The sequence below is a fragment of the Coenobita brevimanus genome, chromosome 103 (genome assembly GCF_032717465.1).
Source record: "Coenobita brevimanus isolate Jiangsu-jjx chromosome 103, ASM3271746v2, whole genome shotgun sequence".
In the NCBI taxonomy this organism is placed as follows: Eukaryota; Metazoa; Arthropoda; class Malacostraca; order Decapoda; family Coenobitidae; genus Coenobita; species Coenobita brevimanus.
The window spans coordinates 3,842,034-3,867,000 of NC_137056.1; the positions used below are offsets into that span (position 1 = coordinate 3,842,034).

General features: G+C 41.3%; 1 protein-coding gene across 1 annotated transcript in view; it reads right to left on the minus strand.

Annotated features, from left to right (window-relative positions):
- Bruce (BIR repeat containing ubiquitin-conjugating enzyme) overlaps positions 1–24,967 on the minus strand; it is a 131,833-nt gene that overhangs the window by 88,006 nt on the left and 18,860 nt on the right. Inside the window, exons 3-14 of the mRNA XM_080284846.1 lie at positions 24,054–24,188; positions 20,163–20,428; positions 19,542–19,670; positions 14,405–14,624; positions 13,129–13,519; positions 9,869–10,968; positions 6,897–7,047; positions 5,427–5,600; positions 4,535–4,622; positions 3,572–3,703; positions 2,759–2,894; positions 1,830–1,995 (exon numbers count right to left, since the gene is read on the minus strand). Coding sequence (XP_080140972.1) covers positions 1,830–1,995; positions 2,759–2,894; positions 3,572–3,703; positions 4,535–4,622; positions 5,427–5,600; positions 6,897–7,047; positions 9,869–10,968; positions 13,129–13,519; positions 14,405–14,624; positions 19,542–19,670; positions 20,163–20,428; positions 24,054–24,188 — 3,088 coding nt within the window. The remainder of the gene's footprint in view (positions 1–1,829; positions 1,996–2,758; positions 2,895–3,571; positions 3,704–4,534; positions 4,623–5,426; positions 5,601–6,896; positions 7,048–9,868; positions 10,969–13,128; positions 13,520–14,404; positions 14,625–19,541; positions 19,671–20,162; positions 20,429–24,053; positions 24,189–24,967) is intronic.

Consider the following 24,967-nt stretch of genomic DNA (forward strand, 5'->3'; position numbering starts at 1 on the left):
CACCATTCGAGCCCCCATAACCCTGACTCTATTTACGAGGTCTGTTCAGAAAGTATCCAACCTTAGGCTCTAAAAAAATAAATAGTTAACCTGTTTAGCTAGGATACTAATCTTCCTTAAAGTAAGCCCCTTCTGACTTGACACACGTAGCCCAGTGTTCTTTCCACTGCCTGAAACATATTTCAAAGTCAGTTTTCGGTATCTCCTGCAGGTGCTTCGTCATATTTGTCATGATCTCTTTTCTTGTCTCAAATCCGGAACCCTTCAGCGGAGTTCTGAGTTTGGAGAATAACCAAAAGTTGCATGGAGCCATGTCTGGCGAGTAGGGAGCCTGCTGGACCTGCAGGATGTGCTTGGCCAAAAAATTCCTGAATCAGTTGAGAAGACTGGGCAGGGGTATTATCATGGTGAAGCTTCCAACTTGCCACTATCCAAAGGTCTGGTCTCTTCTGCTGAACTGTGTCACAAAGACGATGGATAACACTGAGGTAGTAATGTTTATTGAAGGTCTGACCTGGTGCATATTCGTGAGGCACAACACCACAGTAGTTGAAAAAAAAATTGTCAATATGCGAGTGCATTTCACCTTGCTGCGGACCTGTCATGCTTTTTTGGCCGAGGCGACCCTGCATGGGACAACTGTGCTTTGGCTTCTGGGTCATACCTGAACATCCAAGTCTCATCTTCAGTGATAATAGTCTTCAGAAAGTCTGGATCGAAATTTACACGCTCCAACATGCCTTGAGCAACATTCATCCGAGAAGAAATCATGACGCATGCGACGAAGCACCTCCAGGAGATACTGAAAACCGACACTGAAAAATGTTTCAGACAGTGGAATGTTGGCCTACATGTGTCACATCAAAAATGCCTACTTTGAGAGGGGTCAGTATCCTAGCGCAACAGATTAGCTAGTTATTTTGTTAGAGCCTATGGTCAGATGCTTTCTGAACAGACCTCGCAATTTAAAAGTTAGATTTTCCTAACCCACTTTTTAAATTGATTAACAAATTTCCATCATTTGTAAACAGCTGTGTAAGAGTAACCAAAGTAAAACAAGTTTTTGCCTCAGCACCCAGTGACATGGACCATAAATCAATTTCTCATCATTCCTCCCTTCAAAATTCCTGCAAACATTACATACAACAGCTTCATCTTCTCTTTCATTATACTTGTACAGTAAGCAACTCTAAAACAAAATCACATACTACACTGTTCAATATCTAACACAAGGAAATTACGTATACAGGCTCTTCTCAAAATTTCTATTTAAATTTTTAACACCTTGGGGGACACCTGACTTAAGAAACTCCCAACTGAAAAAACTTTGGGGGTCACTGCTTTGAGCAGGGTTGGGAGGCTCAAATGCACACTAAGACCTTTAAGCAAACTGATCCATCAATGATGCAGCTTTTGCAAGAATGCACATTGGCATTATGTTCATCAATATAGTTATTTCCCAAGTGTTCATTTGCTTCCCGAAAGGTGTTAACTCCCTGCACTGGCCTGGGGATGAGACAACCCCATAATTCCATAAACTGTGTTGCAAGCACTCTCATATCTTCTACAACATGAAAAGAGGAGTACAAATTGGGATTCCTTTCTTCTAATTTATGCTCTGGATCTCCCCACTTCATGTGGATAAAGTATAATAAACTAGTTTATGATGATTGAGATCAAATGTACAGCCACTGGTATTTTAATTCCTCTTAGTTACCACTAAATGACATGATTCAGCTTGGGGGAAGACATCTTGAAGCATAGAGGATACAAATCTTCCAGTACACCAAACTTCAGACATACATCCTGTACAATAACTTTCACATTACCTAAAATGTCATCAGGAATGTTTGATGTTGAAGGTCCTTGTGATGAATGAGCAGGTGAGCTGGTCCCCACATTACTACATGAGGCACTGCTGCTGCCCTGCTGTGCTGCTGCTGCTGCCGTCTGCTGTCGCCTCGGGGTTCCAAGGTTCTGTCTTAGCAATGTAACCTGAAAGCACAGACACACACACACAAATATCATTAACTTCAATTTAATAACACCTTTATTTTCTTATTCCTGCTAACACCATGTGATTACAATAACTTTGGAGGAAGCTTTCTGAACTGGAATGGTTAGATATAGCCTTCACAAACCCTTCCAATCCTAGGATTTACTAACCTTAATAAAATCATTCACTCTCATCTTAAATGTCAGGACCAACTGCCTAACTCCAGGCTCCTACACTCCTCATGGGGCAATGTAGGATTGGATGATGGATGGATGGATGAATAAAATCATGCAGAGGTAGCAATCACAAACAAAAATATTAACGAGAAAACTTCAGTAGAATGTTATCTTTTTGACCCAATCACAGTCTCCTGAATCCAACAGCACTCCATACAAGTTAATAATGAATTCTTTTGTGTGAAAGGTGTGGATTGTTCCTGGAAGCTCATTTTCCCACTACATACATAAGTCGTGGTTTGGTGACTGTCTCTGCGTGATTATTTTATTCAGCTTGAGAAAGACCCCTACAAGTCATGTGGTTACAAAAAATCTCCATTAAATTCTTCAATAAAAGACATTTCAATTTCATACCTATTACAACCAAATTACTTGATACAGCTTAGCTTATACTGGAAAGCAAAATAGACAACCATGGAATGGGTTCTAGAGGGCCTCATCAGTCAAAAAGAACATGGCCACAAATGAGAATTAAGTGAAGCCAGAAAAATTATGTCAGTTCCACCCTATACAACTTAATACTGACCTGTAATACTGGAAGAGGGTTGGGAGGGGCTGGGATAAAGTTGAGCTTGAGGTCGATGTGCCCAGCCTGAACTGCTCCGGCTCCACTCGCTCCAGCCGGCAGCAGCAACTCAAACAAGTGTTCATCCCAGGTTGAGCTGCAATGTTAAAAATTATGTGCTGTCTCACTTTGTTAGGTGATGTGTTGCCTACTGCAGTTCCCCCGTTAAGTGGGTGGAAACACAAATGTGGTGTCCATCCAAAAACCAAACCTCCACACATTTCCCCATGCCAGACTGTGGCAAGGCACTGTCTAGCACAAGGAAACATCAGTTCACTGCATGAGATAGCCTTACAGGGGTGGCTGCTTGCCTGTGACTGATGGGTCTGTTTGGCCAGACAGACTTAGGTTGATCAACAACAACAACAAATGCATCTTTATCATCTTCAATGCCATGCTCCCTCCAGGGAACTTACTGATTGCAAATGGCCAGAAGAGAATTGCCTCCAAGTTACTTTCTCATATACTTCTCATTACTTCATCACAAGCCTTCTGTATGGCGGGATATCTTTTAAGGTGATTCATTCTGGCTAATGCCAAACAATTTTTTTTAGTTGGGGATGACTCTTGCTTGATAAAAGGTTAATCAACTACATCCAATGGAAGACAGTCATACAAACACCATATGTAATCTATCAGAGCAAAGACTTACTGACAAACCTGAAAAGCCAGAAGTCAAAAATCAGTCTTAACTAGAAGCATATATTACTCCACTTTGAAACATTCCCCAGAGTTCCCTTCTTTGTGAATGATTCGCAGACCCCCTGTACTGACCTGTCTGACTCAAGACGCCAGGTACGTGTGGTGTCGAGATCATCTGGGTGCTGCTGAAGATGCTGGGGGTTGCGACGCTGCTTCTGGGCCTGTATTATCTCAGACCAACATGGAGGAACAGTGGCCACAAACCTATGATACAATTACAAATTATATGAAAATTATCATTCTTATACTGTCTGTCAAGGTGAATACTGTATTAAGTACTGTCTGGTACTTCAAATCCTAAGCACACCTTTTCTACAAGTAGTTATTTATTCCATATTAAAAAAAAAAAAAAAAAAAAAAAAAAAAAAAGCCTTCCAGAACATTAACAGCCAAAAAATATATGCGGTATTTATTATACAGTATATAAAAATATATTTAGACAACAAATATATATTTATTCATTCATCATCTAATCCAGTGTTGCCCCATTAGGAGCATAGGAGCCTGGGGCTAGGCAAGTTGGTCCTGACATTTAAGATGAGAGAAACCAGCCTCGCTCATCCTAGAGTGGCACTATGTAGGCAATAAACCCCAACCATCCCTTGGATATAAACCTGCACTGGCTCAGTCCCATTGGAGTACCTTCATTACCCACTAAACCACCAGGTGCCATAACTTGGTTTTATGGTTACAACCCAGCACAGTAAATGGTTTCCTGGCGTGCTGGAAACCATTTGGCTTTCCACTCTGTGCAGAGTCAGCCGTAGACAGAAGGAAGTGGAAAGTTATATTTGTACACCAAAATAAAGCTTTAATAGAACACAAACTTAGGGGGAAAAAAAAAAAAAAAAAAAAAAAAAGGGGGGGGGGGGGAGACAGTTTTTAGCCATTATCAATTAATGCTACTTACATCTGACACAGGATTACTGTTGTTGTTGCTGAGGCCCCATGCTCATCCATACATGAACATATGGTAAATAAACTAAGTATTTAAAAAAAAAAAAAAAAAAAAAAAAAAAAAAAAAGGGTACTCACTTCGGGCAGCCAGTCTGAAACTGAGTGAGCTCCACACAGCGGTCCAACACCTCCTCCGTCAAGGGTTGGTTCACTAGCATCTCCCCTGCTACACCACAGGAAGGTCATTTTAGATGAAACAGAAGACTCAGTAATTTTTTTTTTTCCCTCCTCTAATGTGTCTGACTCTGGGCATAGACCTGACAGTCTGTTCCCTAGGGACCAGCAATCTTCCTAAGTGAAAAGCTTAAACATCTCCAGTGTTCCAGTCTTGCATTATATGGTATAACAGCACAGTTATAATCATCACAGACCTCTTTAAACCCAACACAGACTCCAAACGTCTTACATGAATGTGGTACTTCTGCCACCCTCCAAACTATGGTGACCAATGTTAACTCTTGTAGCTTGTACAGCTGTTTTGCCCTAAGTTTTTACAACTGCTTAGATAAGAATCTGATGGTGATATGTCATCAAAAGAGATTGGAGGGAGCTTAGTTCGGCAGAGGACATGACGGACACAGCTTCCTGGAAATATCCTTCAGGGTGGTTTTCACCCACCTAGTAATGGGACTGAGGTGTTGAAGGATAGATTAGTGGATGACTGACTAACCACACTGACAAAACTGTACAATCTCTGATCAAAGTAAGTCTCCATTATTAGCTCCCCTTCTTGACATTCTTGTTTATCATCACATCCGCAGTAAATTGCAAAAAAAAAACACCTTAATTCCACTGCTAACTATAACTCTGACTTGCAAGTTTTACCAATTTGTAGCCCCATATGTACAATAAAAGTTCTCATATTTTGAAATACACCCTTGATATAATGAGGACTGCCTGTTTCATACTACATCCTTAGCTTACAAATGAGGGCAGTCCCAATATGTACTTTAAAATCTCCATTCCTTACGCAAAAGTTCTGGTTCCCTGGTGAGTGTGGGTGTTGCTGAGGCTGGGGTGGCAGTGGCTGAGGCAGTGGAGGCAGCAGCTATGGCCTCTGACTCCTTCCCAAGCTCCGCCTCCTTGCGTAGCTGCACCAGGCTCACACGACCATCATCACAGCTCACACACAGACGCTCCAGGCCTGAGGGTGGGATTATGAGTATCAAAAAACAATCCTCATCATTATCATCATCCATTTTTCACTACCAAATGGGTGGGCAGAACCAAGTAAAGTAACTGGAGCAGCAAAGTACAGGAATATCCCGATATCCAGCACATCAACAACTGAACACTCACAACAATGAACAAAAGAAATTAGGGAATGGTTCCACAATATGAACAGCCGTCAATTCACTGGTCCAAACTTGTGCCTGGACTTCTAAAAGGCAGTGAAGTGAGAGGCTTGGGGCTTGGTGACAGCTATGCTTGCCCATCTCATTCCTGTATTTATATCTCTCTCACCAGAGAGAGAGAGAGAGAGAGAGAGAGAGAGAGAGAGAGAGAGAGAGAGAGAGAGAGAGAGAGGGAGAGGGAGAGAGAGAGAAACATGTAAAACTGTGATAATAAAAATAAAGTTGGCAAATTCAATTTTCATTTTGCAAATATCAGTAAGAAACCATATGAATGAACAAAAGAAATCCTCCAAGGTGAAAACATGTCAGGTTCTAATAATTTTCCAATTATAATTTCAAGTGAAGGTAATGTTTTTAGACCTCATCCAGCAGATATCAACATTATCATTCTTATGATAAAAGGCCTAAATGGAACTCGTTCTGTACCTCTACGCAAACTTATGCATGGCGCTATGCAAAGACGGAAAGAGAGAGAGTTTTTCTTTTCATCAAATGATGCCCTGGATGTTTATCTTCAAGTTTATAATAAACAAATACAATTTTTTTTTTTTATCAATTCATTTTTCACTACTCCCCTACGTAAACTTACGCATGGCCCTATGCAAAGACGGAAAGAGAGAGAGAGATCATTTTTTTTCACCAGATGATGCCCTGGATGTTTATCTTCAAGTTTATAATAAACAAAAACTAAAAAAAAATTTTTTTGTTTTACACCACAGAGTAGAACAAAAAAAAAAGGTAACTGTGCAATCCATGGGTTAATCATTCAACCTTAAATCCTTGTAATCCCTGAAGCTTTACTACTGTTACAGAAATTGCAGTAGGTTAACACTAATTACATTTAAGCTGAAAACTTCATACACTGATATTCAGCAAACTCTAATAAATTGTAACCTTTGTTAGAAATTCATCTAGTGTTTTTAAACTAGTACAATAAGGTATCATCATCATCATCATCAATCAAATCCTAGTACCCTCAAATTAAAAGGAATGACAAACCTCACATTGTGAAAGAAAGCACAGCAGCACAAACACAATCTATTGAGAGAGAGAGAGAGAGAGAGAGCTATGCATGACTGACTTACTATTGCAATATACAACATTATTGAAGCTGCATCCAGGTGGTGGGGTGACCTGGTGAAAGAACTCTAGCGTGGAGAGGGCCAGAAGTCGCAGAGACCCATCCATGGTGATGCACGCTGCTACACCACAGATCCCAGTGTCGTTGTCTCCAAACTGACAAAACATACATTGGTTCAACTTAGAGACTATATTCTAATGGGCTCTGGATGCTCTGTAATTCCTCAGAGAAGGCCATGAAGGCAGTCAACCACAGCATCATGTATGAAAGTATTTATATTTTCCTGGATGCTAAACATCAGCAGAAAGTATAACTGGCTAACAGCATGGGCATAAACATGTATATAGGGTTAACATGCCATATGCAGAAGCAAACTGATCAGGAAGAGATTCAAGGGAGACTCAAGTCTAATGTAACTGCAACAGTGATAGGATACCTGTATACAACTAAACTCCAACAGCAAAATACAGTACCAGTAGTCTTTTGAGTTAGGTGACCACCAGATCGGTACTAGAGACAGATGCATTCATGTGGTGGAAGTTCTGCTGTCTGATTCAACAAACTCCCCCTATTCTCAGAAAAAAGAATAGCAGACTACAAGAGAAGAGCAGCTTCAGCCTGCAGTCCACCAGGTTCATGCACAGATGAGCCTGGGGCCATAACAACAACAACAACAACAATGAAGAGTGGAAGAGTTTTGTTATTTGTGAGACATGTTGTGTGCTGGAGGTGGGGCTGGAGCTAGCTCTGTGGCTAGGGTGAGAAGTGGTTGGAAGAAGTTCAGGGAGCTCTTGCCTCTCCTGACATTGAGAGGGCTCTCCCTATGTGCTAAGGGGTCTTTGTATGCAGCATGTGTTAGGAGTGTAATGCTGTATGGCAGTGAGACCTGGGCAGTGAAGGAGGAAGATATTCGCCGGCTCAGGCGTACAGAAATGACAATGATTAGGTGGATGTGCAGTGCGTCCCTGCGTCCAAGGCCTGGAGAGGCTGGGTTTACAATGGAAGAGTTGAGAGGTAGGATGGGACTGGAGTGTATTGGTGTTGTGATGAGGAGAGGTAGATTGAGGTGGTTTGGACATGTGGAGAGGATGGGGGATGATAATTGGGTGAGGAAGGTGAGAAGTGTTAATACTGGGGGTGGGGTTATGAGGGGTAGACCGAGAAAGACAAGGGACGAGGTCATTAAGTGTGACCTTAGGGTTAAGGGACTGAACAGGGAGGCTGCAATGGATCGTGCAGCGTGGAGAGCTGCCATTAGGTGACCAAGGCCGACACATGCAAGCATATTGGAGCCTTTAAAAACGAAAAACAAAAAACGAACACAAGTCTAATGCTCTTGCTTTTCATTTTTGTCATAAGTTGGGAAAATAAAGGAGACGGACCACAGTCACCGCCCACCTGCACAATACCAAGTCCAGGCATGGAACCAGGAATGTTCCATGGTCCACCAGCCATGGCCAGTGGCTGTGGCAGCGGCCTCAGGGCCCTGCCAAGGTAGCTGCAAGGACATCCTTCAAGCTCTCTTTGGCATTAACTGCCTTGTCATTATACACCCACTGACAGGGTAGCCTCCTGAAGTGCTACTCCCAGGTTCTGGCCTCTCTCTCCTGGGCAGAAGCGGCAGCCTGGGAACTGCAATGTCCTGTACCTTCTGGGACTGATTCAAGCCACAACCCATCCCAGTCCCAAAATTGCACAGGCGAGCCTGTGCCACGCCTCCCCTCAGGGCTGCCATTAGGTTGCAGGGACAAAGTTTTCTGGCTGCATACCCTTTCTGGTGCTAATCCCTGTGACATAGTGGGGTATAGTGTGTGGTATGTGATGTTCATGAACAGTAGTAGCTACATATGATAGTCTGAGAAAAGTGTTTGGCAGATTATGCTGGCCTACTCTCCGCATTAGCGTCACAATGAACAAGTCAGCAAAGGGGAATGGTCAGGGTATCCTGATGGCAAGTGAAACTGGAGCTTCAGCTCTCCCTATCACCAGCACTCCCACCCTACTCAGGAGTACCATCCTCATCATCTGGTGCTACAGCCTCCTCCATGCTATTTTTTGCTCAAAAGGGAATATCTAACAGTCTCACAGAGGAGAGACTAGAAACTTTCTCCATGTTACCCCTACTACCACAAAACAATTTTATTAAATCAAGAGGTTAGAAACTTTCTCCATGTTACCCCTGCTACCATAAAACTATTATTAAATCAAGAACTAAAGAGTGTCAGGTTAATCCATCCATCCATCATCCAATCTTACACTGCCCCATGAGGAGCGTAGGAGCCCGGGGCTAGGCAAGTTGGTCCTGACATTTAAGATGAGTAAGACGTGCCCATCAGCAAAATACCACTGTCGGTGACAAAAAAGTAAAAATTTTGAGCTTTAGGACTGAGAATGCTGTGTGGGATTTACAGTCCTTTGCAAGGTATGAAAGCATTGGTTTTGTAACACGAATGACACATTAGGAGGGGGGGGGAGAGGCTAGAACTGGGAAATTATTCCATCTCTCTCAGATAACCTACACAAAGGAATGGATTAAAACAATAAAAATAAATTGGAGAACTGGATTCCATGCCTCCCTTTGCACCATAAGGCAAAGTGGCACTTGTACAGCTATGTGAAATGTGAAGAGGCACTGAAAACGAAAAATTACAGAAAGAGCAAACATATTCAGGATATAAATATGATGCAGAGCTGCTGTATTAAACAAAGGTAAAGAAAATGGAACTGGATGACTGGGAAAGTGTCAAATGTAAGTCCTATTAAGTAATCACAGATAAGAAGGTAAGGTATGTGGTTTAATAATGAATGGATTGAACTGCCCTGACCCACTCTGTTGAAACAGAATTATACAAAAGAGACACAGTACAGTAAAACTAAATATGTAATGTAGGTACCTGAACAATGAACTGAAAACATTAATGGATTTTTTAAAAATTAGAATAATTTTTTAAAAATCGTGCTTGCGCAAGCACTTACTTCTGGTGGGAGGAGCAGGAGCTTCTTGGGTACAAGGTCCCACTCTGTAAGAAGTTTGGTATTGACTGGGTCCTCCTGCAACATAACCACTTCCCCACCCCCACACACCCGATATATCATCACTGCACCCACAACTTCCCTTCCCCCACCCACTGCACCCTCACTGGCACTACAGCTGGAGGCCGAGGTGGGTGTAGGTGGAGTGTGGCCATCACTGCGGCCTAGGGCCACCACCAGGTACTCCCCACACACAGTGGCCACTATTTGGTTCACACTCAACCGCAACTTCACACTGTTTAGCTTATGTGGCAGTGGTATACACTGGATGCATTTAGGCTCTTTCTTTAGATCATTCTTTGATTGAGGCTCAGGCATCACCTGATTTTCTTTGGCTTTAGACTTTGAGGATGAAGTTGTCCCCACTTGAGCAGTTCCCTTATTCTTAACGAACATATTTGGTGGTGAAAAAAACATTTCAATATCATCCTGTAACAGAAGAGGAGGATCTGACCACAGGTGTTTAGTTTTGGGGTGATTCATGATGTTAGTCTGGCCAAAAGTGCCCACTTTCACTGTGGACTTCTTGTAAGGTCCCTGGTGGAGAGCCTTGGCTGCCACCTTGTTGCTTGGTGGTGGTTGTGGTGCAGCAACATTTAGATCATACACTAATAGGTACGGCACAAAGTTCTGCTGGCCAGCTGAGGCAGCAGCTGCCACACCTCCTGATTCACCAATGGAAGCTGACTCTGACTCCCCTGCCAAACTGTCCCCTTCCTGTTCCTCTTCTGTTGTTGATTCACTTCTGGCAGAATCAAGTTTCATAATATCTAGCGTCTCTGCCTCCCGTTGGCTGGCCTGGTTCACATTATTGAGGACCTGCACCACCGTGGGATCAGAGGGATCTTGCCGGTCTCCCCCTGTGGTACCAAAGAGTTCATATCGACGAAGCCCCACACCAACGACCAGGCAGCATCGTGCACACCCACTTGGGGCCACACCTGCCCCCTTCACTCGCTGCCACACTTCCCCTGGATCCCCCAATACGTATACAGATGACACCCGCACATCGTGACTCGGACGAGGCGGTGCAAACAATTCATCTGTAATATAATCATCATCATCATCATCATCATCATCACCATCATCATCATCTCATCATCATCATCATCATCATCATCAACTGGACCTCCTTTCCCACCCTACAGCAGGGTGAGGAGTAGCAATGTCCAGACAGACTAAGTTTGCCCAACCCCTCCTTCAAATTTGTTCACATATAGCTTTTTCACCACTCTGTTAATAATAATAATAATCATCATCATCATCATCATCATCATATAATAACAAGTTCGCTGACAACAACGACGACGACGACAATGATGATGATAATCTTCTATTTTTCAAAAGCTCAAATTCTTCCTAAGGAACTCACTAGCACTCAACACTGACTCATTCTTTTACAATTACAAGAACTGAAACATCACACATTATATAACATAGACTTGGAAAAAAAAAAAAAAAAAAAACTCTTTGAATGTAAATTTTCATGGACATCTTGCAGCTAACTTCACAGATGACACCCGTATCCACAAACGCAATCTCCTTATTGTACACACATTTACATAAGTTTTCACAATATACCAATTGGTGTTAAATTAAGGAACACTTCTCACATACCATGCCATCTGCTCAATAATACACACTATGGCTGTGCAGTTGAGGGATCAGTGTTGAAACAACTATCATCATCATCACCCCAACTTAAATTCCCATATAAGAGAAAGGGTAAGGTATGATACATAGACAAAGAATGGTAAAGCCTAGTGAAATGAGGTACACCAAATCATTCATCCATCCATCCATCATCCAATTCTAAGTTACTCCATGAGGAGCATAGAAGCCCGGGGCTAGGCAATTTGGTCCTGACATTTAAGATGAGAGTGACCAGCCTCACTCATCCCTGAGTGGCATTACATGAGCAATAACCCCAACCACCCCTTGGATATAAACCTTCACCAGCTCAATCCAATTGGAGAGCTGTAATTACCCACTCAATCCTTTAAAATCCTGCTCCAACTCATAAGAAAAACCACCTGCATTATTCAGAGAAGGGGGAGGGATTAAATTACTTACACTCTCCCGGTAACCCCTCAACTACAAAGTACCTCTCAGAAAGTATTTCCAGTAGTCAGCAGCATGCTTTCCACAATCTTGTCTAACAAAGAATGGTAAAGCCTAGTGAAATAAAGTACACCAATTATTCAATCCTTTAAAATCCTGCTCCAACTCATAAGCAAAACCACCTGCATTATTCAGAGGAGGGGGGGGGGGGATAAATTACACTCTCCCAGTAACCTCTCAACTACAAAGTACCTCTCAAAAAGTATTTCCTGTAGTCAGCAGCATGCTTTCCACAATCTTGTCTAACTTTTCCCTTTTTTTTTTTTTTTTTTTTTTTTTTTTTTTTTTTGTAATGCAAAGTGTGCGTTTATGCTTGATGAGTGACCAGACATGAGGTGACAACCTCTGTCTCATGCAGTGGTCAATGGTAGACAACATTGTTTACACACGTCAGAGGGTACATACATTCAAAATGAAGATAGGCCTCACCACAACACATATTTTAATACTCTTTCTGCTGCCCTGCATAAGCCTTTTGAAACAGTAAATATAATCTTTCACACCACAACATTGCCTTTATCTAAGTGATTCTTCACTAACACTGCAGTTTCTGGGAACATATCTACCGTACTAAACCCATGAATCGTGTACTGTATTTTTTAGTTTATGCTCGCATTTCCAGATTATTTTACTCTGCCCTGGAAAAGTCTGATCAGGAGGGGATACAAACAGCCGTAACCTATTTGCACCCAATGTCCTCAGTATAGGATGGAACTGGGCATTTTCAAAAATTGATAAAGATGGGAACCCTAGGGTAGGTACCTATGAGCTTCGTGACTATGAGCCAATAGCCAAAAGGTAGTATGCTTAGTACCCTTCCAGCACAATTCCTCACAAAGGAACCATGGGAGCTAATGGATTATTAAGCACCAGCAAACCTATCAGTTTCTTTAATAAACCACTTCACTATTACAGCTCCTCCCTATTTTGAATACAATCATTTGGAAAGAGTATGAACTACAACACAATGTCCTTGGACTGAGAGGGTCAAGTAAAAAATTTCAGCCTCAGATAATGCCACCCCTTACAGGATTAAGGAGTCTGGAAACAGACAGACAGATAAAACATCACAGGACACTCACCTACTGCTATGTCGTGAACAGCTACATCTACCAATTGTGATGATGGAGGTGGAGGTGGGGGTGGAGGTGGAGGAGGGGGTGGGGAGGATGGAGGTAGAGGTGGGGTGGTGTTGGGGGGCGTTGGATAGACAGGAGGGGTTTCAGATTCCGTTGCGGGATAAATAGGAGTCGCATCTGTCTCTGTCACAGGACCAGACGAGGGGGGTTCAGGAAGACTGGCATCATCATCAGGGACAGCGCCTGAACTAGACCCTCGCTCATCTTCGCCCCATGTCCATGCCTGGCATGGGGCAGGTGGCTGTAGTGGGACATCCGTGTAACCCACAGTGTCAGAGAAGTGCTTGTCTAGGATGGTGGAGTCAGATGGGTCAATGGAGAAGGTCACCTCCTTCTGCAGGAATGAAGTCAAGAAATGAATGAACAAATTACACTACTAGTACAAAAGCTTATCATCATCATCATCATCAGCAGCAGAAGCATGATGACTATATTTTCCACTGTTAAAAGAATGGATGGGACTCAGGATTAAAATCAAAGATGTGGATATTTTTTTTTTTTTTTTTTTTTTTTTAAGAATAATTCCTGCTTTATCCTACCCTTGCTTCTTACGTACACAAGATAAGTTGGAGAGATGAATAATCTCTCTCTCTCTCTCTCTCTCAAGTCCTTTTCCCACCACAGGAGCTGTAATGCTTCTTGCCACCCAAGTGTAAGGTAAAGATGGAAGATTACAAATATCCCTACTAAAAATATGAAAAGAGGATGTTCAACTCTTATTCCAGCTCTTTTTACTTACTGTATCTGTTACAACAACACAAATGGACAATGAAGATAGCACTGTTTCTCCACAAGCCCAAGGGAGAGAAGCCTCTGAGATTATTTTGTTCAGAATGTTAGCTTTTAAACTTTACTTTATCCTGGCAACTAACTTTGAGGGTGAAATGGCTAAAAGTAATCAATCTGGTGGGAAGAAAATGCCAAGAATACCATAAAGGTACAGGTGTATGTGTCAATGGTCTTTACACATTAATCCTTCCAATATTTAAACCCTTCTCTGAAAAAGGGAGCAATGTACTTCCTTTTCAAAGAATGGTAACCATTACAGCCTCCCAGACCATGAAGACTTCCATGTATCTGAGCTTCTAAACAAGCAAAACTATCCTGTTTTCTCAATCCATCCTCACACTCCTCTAAAACTCATATAATCAAAAAAATTATTTAAATTATTCAATTAACTGGTATCAAAAGCCTTTTACATGTTACATGGCATCCATACCTTCAACTGTTTCGAGATATTCCACACAACAATGCTGCCATGACGAGTGGCAGAGGCAATAAACTGGTGACTATTGGTCTGACTGATGAATGCGACTTCCTCACTCCGCTCGCTGTGGCTCAGGGCAGGACTGGTGGCGTATGTCACAGAAAGCGGGACATTGTTTGTGTACTCCCCTTTCACAAACGGACAGTTGGGAGAATGGCGTTCATGCTCCGACCTGGGAAAAATACAAATAAAAGTAAAAATCACAATGGCCATCTTGACTCTTATTCAGATAACGATGGAGGTTGGAGGTTGAAACAAGTGCAATAAAGAAAAGCACAAAACTGGGAGAACTATCAACAGCATGACCAATGAAATGTGCTAATCATTCATACTTCATTTAAGCCCCTTGAATCCTGGTTCCTCCTCATGAGTCTAACTACTTACATTTTTTTCTTTCAAGATGCACTTCACATTCCCATACTGGACAGCATGGGTCGCAAAACCTTGTCATGTGCTTCTCTTAATATACTTCATCCATTCATACTGATCCCCTGTAAGTTCCTTAACCTCATCATCATCCATACCTAGCTTTGGTTCCCTATGCTGTATTTAAGTATTTCAATCCCTTCCCAGCTGAACAACTTCACTGTCTTCCATACCTCACTTTCTCATATACAGTACTTATTTATTATATCCATCCAGTAGCAGCCATGGCTCAGTGGGTTAGAGTGCTCTGACCGAAAGGTACAAGGTTTGAGTCCATCCAAGGGTCATGGGTAGACATCAGGAATGGCATCCAGTCATAAAGTGCTACACATTCCAAAAACTAAAGTCCTCTACCCAGGGGCAATGCCTTAGCCCTTAACAAAAAAAGGAGGCATGGGAAAAAAAAAAAAAAAAAATCTCATCTTCTTGGCTTTTCATACCTCATCACACCTTCCAACTGACCAATATATACCCGCTTCAACACCTTGTCCGTATCCATTCTCTCCATATCAGTGGTCTGATAGCACAAACCCACGTCTGACAAAGAAGTCTATTTAAGCAATGCAGTTTCATTCCATGACAAGGCTGAAGGTTTTCTACATGCTCCAGATTTGAGGATAATTACAGAACTGAATGATGAGTGAATGAACACATTATCATACACAATTACTAAAAAATTTCACATGCTGGTAATCAAGGAACATCTAGGAACATTTTCAATAACCTGAAAGCAGTATGGGTTCATTTCAAGCTTTACTCTGAATAATTTCAATAACTGGTAATAAATTAACAGATTACTCCATTCATCCATCCACCGTCCAATCCTATGTTTCCCCATGAAGAGCGTAGGAGCCCAAACCTATGCAAGCTGGTCCTGACAGTTAAGATGAGACTGACCAGCCTTACTCATCCCTGAATGGCATCACATGAGCAATAAACCCCAACCACCCCCTGGAAATAAACCTGCACTGGCTCAATCTAATTGGAGCGCCTTAATTACTCACTAAACCACCAGGTGCCATAATTTGGTTATATGTTTACCACCCAGCGTAGTAAATGGTTTCCTGCTGTAAAGGAAACCATTTGGTTTGCCACTCAGTGTAGAGTCACCCACAGGCAGAAGGAGAGGAAACAATGAAGGAAAGACAGAAGAGGAAGGACGAAAGTGAAGAAAAGGCAGACACCCAAAGCAGCACTACACTGAATGAGTGGATGGTGAGTGCCCCCACCTAACACTTATCATATATATATATATACAGTGGAAGCTCGATTATCCAGGCTCGGATTATCCAGCTTTCGGTATATCCGGGCCGTGACCCAATGGTTCAGTGGTATAGTAATTCATAGAATTATCCGTACGATAGCTCCGGTTTAAACAGGAAGCATCCAGTTTCTAGGGAGAGAGGCATGGATAAACCAGAGAAAGTCTTGCTCACCCTGCCCCCACCCACATCTCCTGCTCACAACTCGATCACAAGGGTGGTAGGATGGAGTTTGGTGAGGCAACTGTTACTCCTGACGTAGCCTAACCTTGCTTAACTACTTAATAATTTAACCTAACCTGGGCTCCAGTTGGGAAATTGGGAAACTAAACTAAATCCACTTTTGTGTACGATGAGTTTCATCCATTATGCCCGAAGCAATCGTAGGTACGGCTTAAAGAACGTGATAAAAGAGAAAATCTTTCAGCAAGAGAAGGTAATTTACTACCCTCAAAATAGAAAAACAGAAAACAAACTGGAGGAATATGAAGTGAATTGGTGAGGTCTTTAGGCTGTATGCTTAGACGAAAAGTAATGGGTTTCCTAGTTTTAGGGAACGAAATGAAACAAGAATGCTAATCAGAAAAAAAAAAAAAAAAATACTCATCTCATATGTTCTCGTAAGTTAGCATTGAGTTCTGCATTTTTCGTTAGGTATCGCGCCTCCCAACACATTTCGGACCAACAGAGCATTGTTATTTCTTCCTCTTACATTTACTGTTCACTCTTTTGTTCGTTCTTAAGTGTACTGTATGTGTGAAAGAGAGAATTAATACAAACAATAATGCATTCCATTAACCCCATCATAGCTGTCAGCCTCGAACAATGCTTTACTGTACCGGTGTCAGGGATGTTGGGTTAGGGAGAGCTATAAAAAACTGCGAACAATTATGGGAAGGGAACGAAGGTCACTGGTATGTTTTCACGACCCTCCTCTACCATCTCAAACAGTCAGGCGGCCTGCCACTTCATCTCAGATGTTTTCGCCGATATGTTTAAATGCTAATGTAACATGCACCCTAATTATGAGTAAGTTTCTTCCAATATGCCGGAAACAAACGTAGGTAAGGCTTAAGGAACGTTATGATAATAAGAAAACAAACTAGAAAAATACAAAAACAAACTAGAGAATATGAATTGAATTGGTAAGGTTATTACGCTGTATGCTTGGACGAAAATTTAAGAGTTTCACAATTATAGGGGACGAAATGGAACAATTATGTTTACTAATAAGAAAAAATACTTTCATCTCAAGTGTTCTTGTAAGGTGGCATTCAGTTCCACATTCATTGTTCGATGTCGCTTCCCAACACATTTCGGACCGACAGAGCATACAGTTATTTCTGCTCCTTACAGTTAAGTGTACATTTATTGCACATTCTTTTGTTCGTTCGTGTATGTGTGAAAGAGAGTATTAATACAAACAATAATGTATTCCATTAACCCCTTATGGCTGTTAGCCTTGAACAATGCTTTACTGTACCGGTGTCAGTAACGTTAAGTTAGGGAGAGCCATAAAAACTGCGAACAATTATGGGAAGGGAACCAAGGTCACTGGTATGTTTATACGACCCTACTCCACAATCCCAAACAGCTCGGCGGTCCTTTCATCCCAGATGTTTTCGCCGATATGTTTAAATGCTAAAGTAACATGCACCCTAACTTTATGTTTAAATTCTAATGTAACATGCCCCCTAATTTTCTTTCACGAATCATAACAAATCACAAGATGGGTTTAGGGAGGAGGGGAAAAAGCCAGGTGTACCAGACGAGTCTTTTCACATCTGTAAGAAAAAAGAAACTGACTTTATAACTTTGAAAAAATGGTTTCAAGGTCTGCCACGGGAGTACACAAATTTCTGAACTCACGAACATTGAGTATTTGAGGGGGTAAACATACGCTTTGCTGTAAGCAGTAAAAGCACCTTACCAAATCAGTTCATCCTGATAGTCTGTTATATTTTTCTGATTATTTCTGGGTTGGTAAATAAACATTTCTTGTTAAATCTTTCCCCGCTGTTTTTATCTGTTCTGGTGTGACGACTCTTTGATTCGTTAACGTAATGGCAGAAGACACTGTTCTAATCTAAGTGTTTAAATCTGGCCTAACCTAGCTTAACTGCACCTAATAATGTAACCTAACCTAATCTTCAGTTGGGAAGTTGGGAAACGAAGTCCACATTTGAGTACGATGAGTTTCGTCCATTGTGCTGGAAACAATCGTAGGTACAGCTTTAAAACGTGACGATACTAACAAGGAAGAAATCTTTCAGTAAGAAAACGTGATTTACCGAACTGAATATAGTCTGAAAAATACTGAAACAAGCTGGAGGAATATACATTGAACTGGAAAGGTCATTCTGGTACTTAAGTGTACATTTACCGGTAAATAAATCAGTCTAACAGTACAGTACTTGTGTTTCCGCCGGATTAATCGTGCTTTCGGATTAATCAGGCACCCCTTAACACCATATAGCCCGGATAATCGGGCTATCTCTGTATATATATATATATATATACTGTATATACGGTTGGGGTTTATTGCTCACGTAATGCCACTCAGGGATGAGTGAGGTTGGTCACTCTCATCTTAAATGTTAGGTCCAACTGCCTAGCCCCGGGCTCCTACGCTCCTCATGGGGCAACGTAGGATTGGATAATGAATGAATGATATATATACTGTATATATAGTAAAACCTCAATATAACGGACTTCAATAGACTGGAAATCACTTTTATCGGAATCAAGGAGCTACTGGACTAAATTCTTACATACAGTATTGGAAGAAGTCTGATAAAGCCAGAGGCACTCCTGACTGCCTGACCACTACTGCTATGTTCACCACAATAAGGTAATTAAAAGACATGCTTATCAGTGGACAGTACAGTATTATTATGTATATAATACTATTTCATTATTGTTGTGAAAGTATAATCCAGTATTGTACTGCAATGGCAGTTAAAACAGTTTAAAAATCGTTGGTGCGATACTAATGTCTGATATGTTGGAAAAAGTCCGGGTTAGCAGGGGGAAGTCCGGACATAACTTTAATTGGAATTTTGCTTTTTCGGAAAGGCTTGGACCCCAGTCAGTCCGTTCCAGTGAGGTTTTACCATATATGTAGAACTATCAATATTGTTCATCATGATGGACCATATATCCACTCGCCATTCAGGCCTTCAGTATACAACAAGCCCTGTTTTAAGATGCTGTTTTTGTTGATCATTTTCACCATCATATCTAAAGCCTATTACAGAAAACCTATAAAACTGATTTGCCAATGTCTCTCTATTGACAATACTATATTTCACGAAAAGGTGAGATTATCAAAAACATCCTGGAGCTACAATGACAACTGCTTGTATTCAGTTCCAATTGACACCCAAACAACAAACACCTACCAAGGCTCATCAGTGGGCTCCCAGTAAACAAGGCAAACACTACAGATGAAACACATGGCTCGATCATCATCTGCTGCAATAGGCTGGTGGAAGAACCCAGCCTGAGCCATTTGCTCTGGCAGTGCCCATCTGAAATAGAAAGAATTATGCATTTATCAAGCTTCAATCCATGCTGTGAATTTAAGCAAACTCCCCATGTAGTAAAAAATTCAACCTAAGCCTCCAAACAAGAAGCAACAAAGATACAAAGTGAGGAAATATTTACGGGAAGATGGTGTGCTGTGGGAGAATTGGCTATGATTGAGTAGGGACAAAAATGCTTTAGCCTACACAGAGTAATGCATCAGGTAATACAAACAGCTACCTAAACTTTGGAAATGTATTGGGAATATGTAAAATATCAAACTTTCAAATCTTCACAAGGAAACAAAAGCTCCAGCAAGTTTTCTAACTCTTAACGATGTTATCTATAACATCAAATACTGTTTGCAGTGTATGCAAGATGAAAAGTTCTAAATCTTCAAATGGATAACAAAGAACATGGCAAGCTTTCTAGAACAAGTAAGTACAGTATCCAAAACATTACAATTAAGTTGTATCTAGCTGGAGGCCAATACTCACTTATAGTTCATGTGTGGCCATTTGCTAAATGTAGCCAGCCTGGCAGCCTCACTACACATGGCCTCTCTATCTGGCGGGCCAGCCCCTGGGCAGCCTTGACCCGTGTCTGGGGTGGGGGGTGGGAGGAGGTGGGCCAATCGCTGGATGAGGGCAGAGGCAATGGAGAGGGCAGGTATGTAGCGGGTGAGACGCTTGAGCTCACTGACCAAACCAAGACACACACTGCGTAGTACACCCAGTGGCAGCTCTAGCCTCAAAGTGCTCCACTGAAATACAAAAAATAGCAATAAATTACAGTACCTGATCTGAGACAACATGACATGGCAATTTGTAAATGACAACCTCCTCTGGGATGAGGGTGTCTGGCTACAGAGAGATTACAATTTCCCCCATGGAAAGCACAATCTCTGTATGAATAGCAGGACCTGTGCTGTGACAAACATCTTACTGGCAATCTTCTGAACTACATCTTCATCCATAATCAGGCCTATAAAATTATCTGGTGGTAGCAAACACACACTTTCACAAAGATCATAGTCATGGAGATGGAGTCTGGATTTGAAGGTGATCAAACAGGTGTCACCTTTCTGAATCTGTCAATCAGATGAGTATATGTACAAACCCTGCCTTAAGGAACTAACCTAATTGTGAAATCTACAACCTTGAGTTATACCCTAACCTAATACTCGTACAAGAGCGGATCCAGCACCGGGTGTCCAGAAAGTTTCTTGTTTTTTCACTGACCTTGCTGGAGTCTATTCAGTGTGTGGAGGAGCTTTGTTATTTGGGGGACATGTTGTGCTGGAGGTGGGGCTGGAACAAACTTTGTGGCTAGGGTAAGGAGTGGGTGCAGGAAGTTCAAGAAGCTGCTGCCTCTCCTAACACAGTGAGGGCTCTCTCTCAGTGCTAAGGGGTCTTTGAATGTGGCATGTACTTAGGAGTGTAATGCAGCCTGCTGTATGGTAGTGAGACCTGGGCAGTGAAGGAAGAGGATATTCATAGGCTCAACCATACAGGAAAGACGACAGCAGGCGTGTGTAGTGCATCCTTGACTGCGAGGCCTGGGGGGCTAGGACTGCAAATGAAGAGTTTGAGAGGAAGGATGGGACGGGAATGCATTGGCACTGTAGTAAGGTGAGGTAGACTGAGATGGTTTGGGCATGCTGAGAGGATAGAGGATGACAAGTAGGCGCAGAAGGTGAGAAAAGTGAACATCAAGGGTAGCACTGCGAAGCAGACCGAAAAACATCTGTGATGAGGTCATAGAGTGTGACATCAGAGATAATGGACTGAATAGGGTAGCTGCCAGAAATCAAGCAGCATGGACAGCCGCCATTAGATAACCAAGGCCAACACATGCAAGCATGTTGGAACCTTTATAAATGATATAAAATGACACAATATTAACCCATTAATGACACTCAAGCATTTAGTACAAACTGTAGAAAATAAACACATATAAAGCAAAAGCTTATATATATATATACTGTACTTGCACAATCTTGGGTTGGCACATACACATACAATCGTCCACATTTGTAGTGCAACTTTCAATTTTACCCATACAATACTTGAGCTGACAGATCCATACTCTCCTTCCATCTCTAGCACACAATACAAACTCCTTCTTTTGCCCTCTCACCCTCACCTACTCCTGCACAGATACCCCATCCATACTCCCATTCTCTCACAGTCTCACCTCTCCATTTTGTCTTAGATATTCCACATACATCCACTTTTGCATCCTCAAGCACCTGGGCAATCTCTTTCTCTTTCACCCCCGAACAGTATAACGCTTTATGCACTCCACACTCAACTACAAAGTGTATCAGTGTATATCAGTAATGGAAATAAGCTTTTGATTTTATTGTAGTAATTAAGGGGTAGTAATTAAGAATAAGTGGCAATATAGCATTTAAGGGTAAACTTAACTAAATGAACATGTTATGAAAAGTTGTATTCACCAGAACAGAAACTGGTTAGGAATGGTTAATTGTGGGAATTCCATATTCACAAACAAAATACATTGATATCAAAGCTGGCTCACAAAGTTTGTATGGAAAAATATAAGAGAAAAGGGTTGCCTGGTTCATAACTGAGAGTAGCAGAACTGGTGTAAACAATTGACCCAGTCCTCCTGTCTATTTAGAGGTTATTAACCAGGCAATAGACAAAAAAGTGTGTGTAAACTTGTGGGCCCCGAACCAATTTACATTTATTCCCATTTATTACTTTATTTGGTAATGAGGAGTTTCAACATTATCGTAATTTGCCAGACCAATAAGTCACAATCAAGGAGGTTTGACTGTATTGAAAAAGACTGGTGTTTCTGCTTGACACCACCACTGACACCTGTATTTTCTTAAAGCCATAGCTAGATGTAAATGTAAGCAAAATAATCTAAGAATCAGACAAAATACTGTACAAGAATCACACCCTACACATGCTGTGTAAGCAATCCAAGTGAGCACATGCTACACTCAATGCCAACTGTGGCCACCTAGCAAATTAGTCTAGTGGGCGTGGGAATTTCAAGTACCCTATCAAAATTTTGTACTGATTAAAAGAGGTCCTGGACCATCTGATGCCAAAAAATTGGTGGTGTACAAGTATCATATACAGTACAGGTATATTGCAATTATAACTAAGAAGCTTCACCACCAGACTCATACTTACCGGTATAAGATAAGGATTTTACAAACATGTATTATTCCTTTCATTCAATAATTCTGTATTCTGTTGGAGAAAATAATTGCCACATGTGAAAAAAGAATAGTCCTGAATCCCTGAATACCTCCCACAACCCTCCACAGTAATCTGTGATAAGAGCCAGGATGGTGATATCAATTATATCTCTTAAAAACATCTTTCACTGAGATAAACTCACCTTCATTTATCCTTTGCTTTTCTTAATTTCCTGGTCAAATTCCATTTCTCTATTCATTTCCCATCTCCAGCCTCGATGACCATTCAATCTTTTCTCTCACGTACAGAATTGTGTTTTCTTATTTTTTTTTACATTTACATCTCTATTTTACTCCAAACTAAACTTCATGCCTCGTTATGGAAAGGCACTGTCAGCTGAAAAAGAACATCAGTTCACTGCACAAGACAGCCTGGCAGGGGTGGTTGCTTACCTGTGGCTGAAGAGTCTGCTTAATCAGACAGACTTGCGTAACACAAGAACATCTCCTTCTCCATTCTCATTGTCCTTTCTTTCTTTTCTCTCATCTACTGTATTCTGTTTTATTTAACTTATTTCCACTCACTTCTCTTTTTTACAGATTCTCTAGCCTTCTCAATTCTTCTTTTTCTTCTCAACATAATTTTGTACCTATACTGTGGAGTTTTAAAGGCTTAAGTATTATGAGTGACCGGATGTGGTCTACTTTATCTGGCATTCTGCTCTGTGCACCTTTAATGCTTTCCCATTATACTTTCTAGGTCCTACTTAGCCCATATATTGCAGGATAAACGTGATTACCACGATGATGATTTATTTTCTTTTGAAAGGTTTTCTATTGTTGTGGGCTCTAATGCTGATCCACTGGCTTATTATATAGAGAAAGACAGTGAACAATGACTTTTAAAACTTAGTGATGTTATCTTTGAAACCCAATAAAACTTTTCAAAATATTGTGTAGGAGTTTCATAATTCTTCAGCCAAAAAGATGAGCAATATTCCTGACAGCAATTGAACATGCATGAACATGTCTGTCTCTATTATCTGATACTGGCTCCACAAGTTACAAAACCACAGGCTGCATCTTTGTTCATTACCTTAACCCTATGGTCAATCTATACCACCTCTTGCCAGGGTAAGTCTACTTCTTGGTGCTTTACTTTCCACAATTATGCTCCTAAATTCAGGTAAACAAAATTATGCATTACCTTTGCCAGCTTGGAGTTGGCACGTGACTGTGCCTGATGCGCTGCAATGCCCTGAGCCAGAACCTCCCGCACCTCCCCAGCATGTTCCAGGTTACTCAGTTCTCCAAACGCCAGGGTCTGCTGTAGCTGGATCCCCTAGAGATACAAACACAGTCACATTAAAACAGATAACTTGTGTTTGTTCACAGCTGAATACAAGCAATTCTCACTGCTGGAGAGGGACACCTTCTCATGGTGGCACCGATATAACAAGGTGATGGAGCTGTCCAGTTATACAAACATCCCTCAACTCCCCCTCTATCCCCTGAAAGGAGGATGGTGGGCTGTGCAGAAGAAGGGAAATTTCAGGTGCAATCCACCAGGTTCATGTCCACATGAGCCTGAGGTTGCTATAACAAAAACAAACTACTATTGTTGGAAGTTACTGGATGTCAGGGATATGTTCTAAAATAACCATTTTCTATATGCATGATACAGTACATTAAGCAAAACTGGCAAATTAGCATAGCAGATCACAATGGAACTCTAACATGTCATTTTTCTGTATGTCACAGTGGAATAAATGTCAACACAAAGGACATCACAAAAGGCAACTTAAAATGAGGACTTCCCATAGTACTATTTGGTGAGAATAAAGATAAGCAAAATAACCCAAGTGAGGTAAATTTTGGACCTCTGGATACTCTTGCTGGATAGATGGACTGTTAAATTCTCAACTTTATGAAATTTTCCAGAATATATTAAAGCAAACAACAAAATAGCAGCTAGTGAAAATCTGCCCAATCTACATTAGAGTATAATGTACAGTTACTCATTATCATCATCAGCTAGACATTTCCCAGAGAGAGACAGAAAAAATTTACAATGTATAATTGCTAAACATACATACATAAAACACCATATGCTAGTGGGAA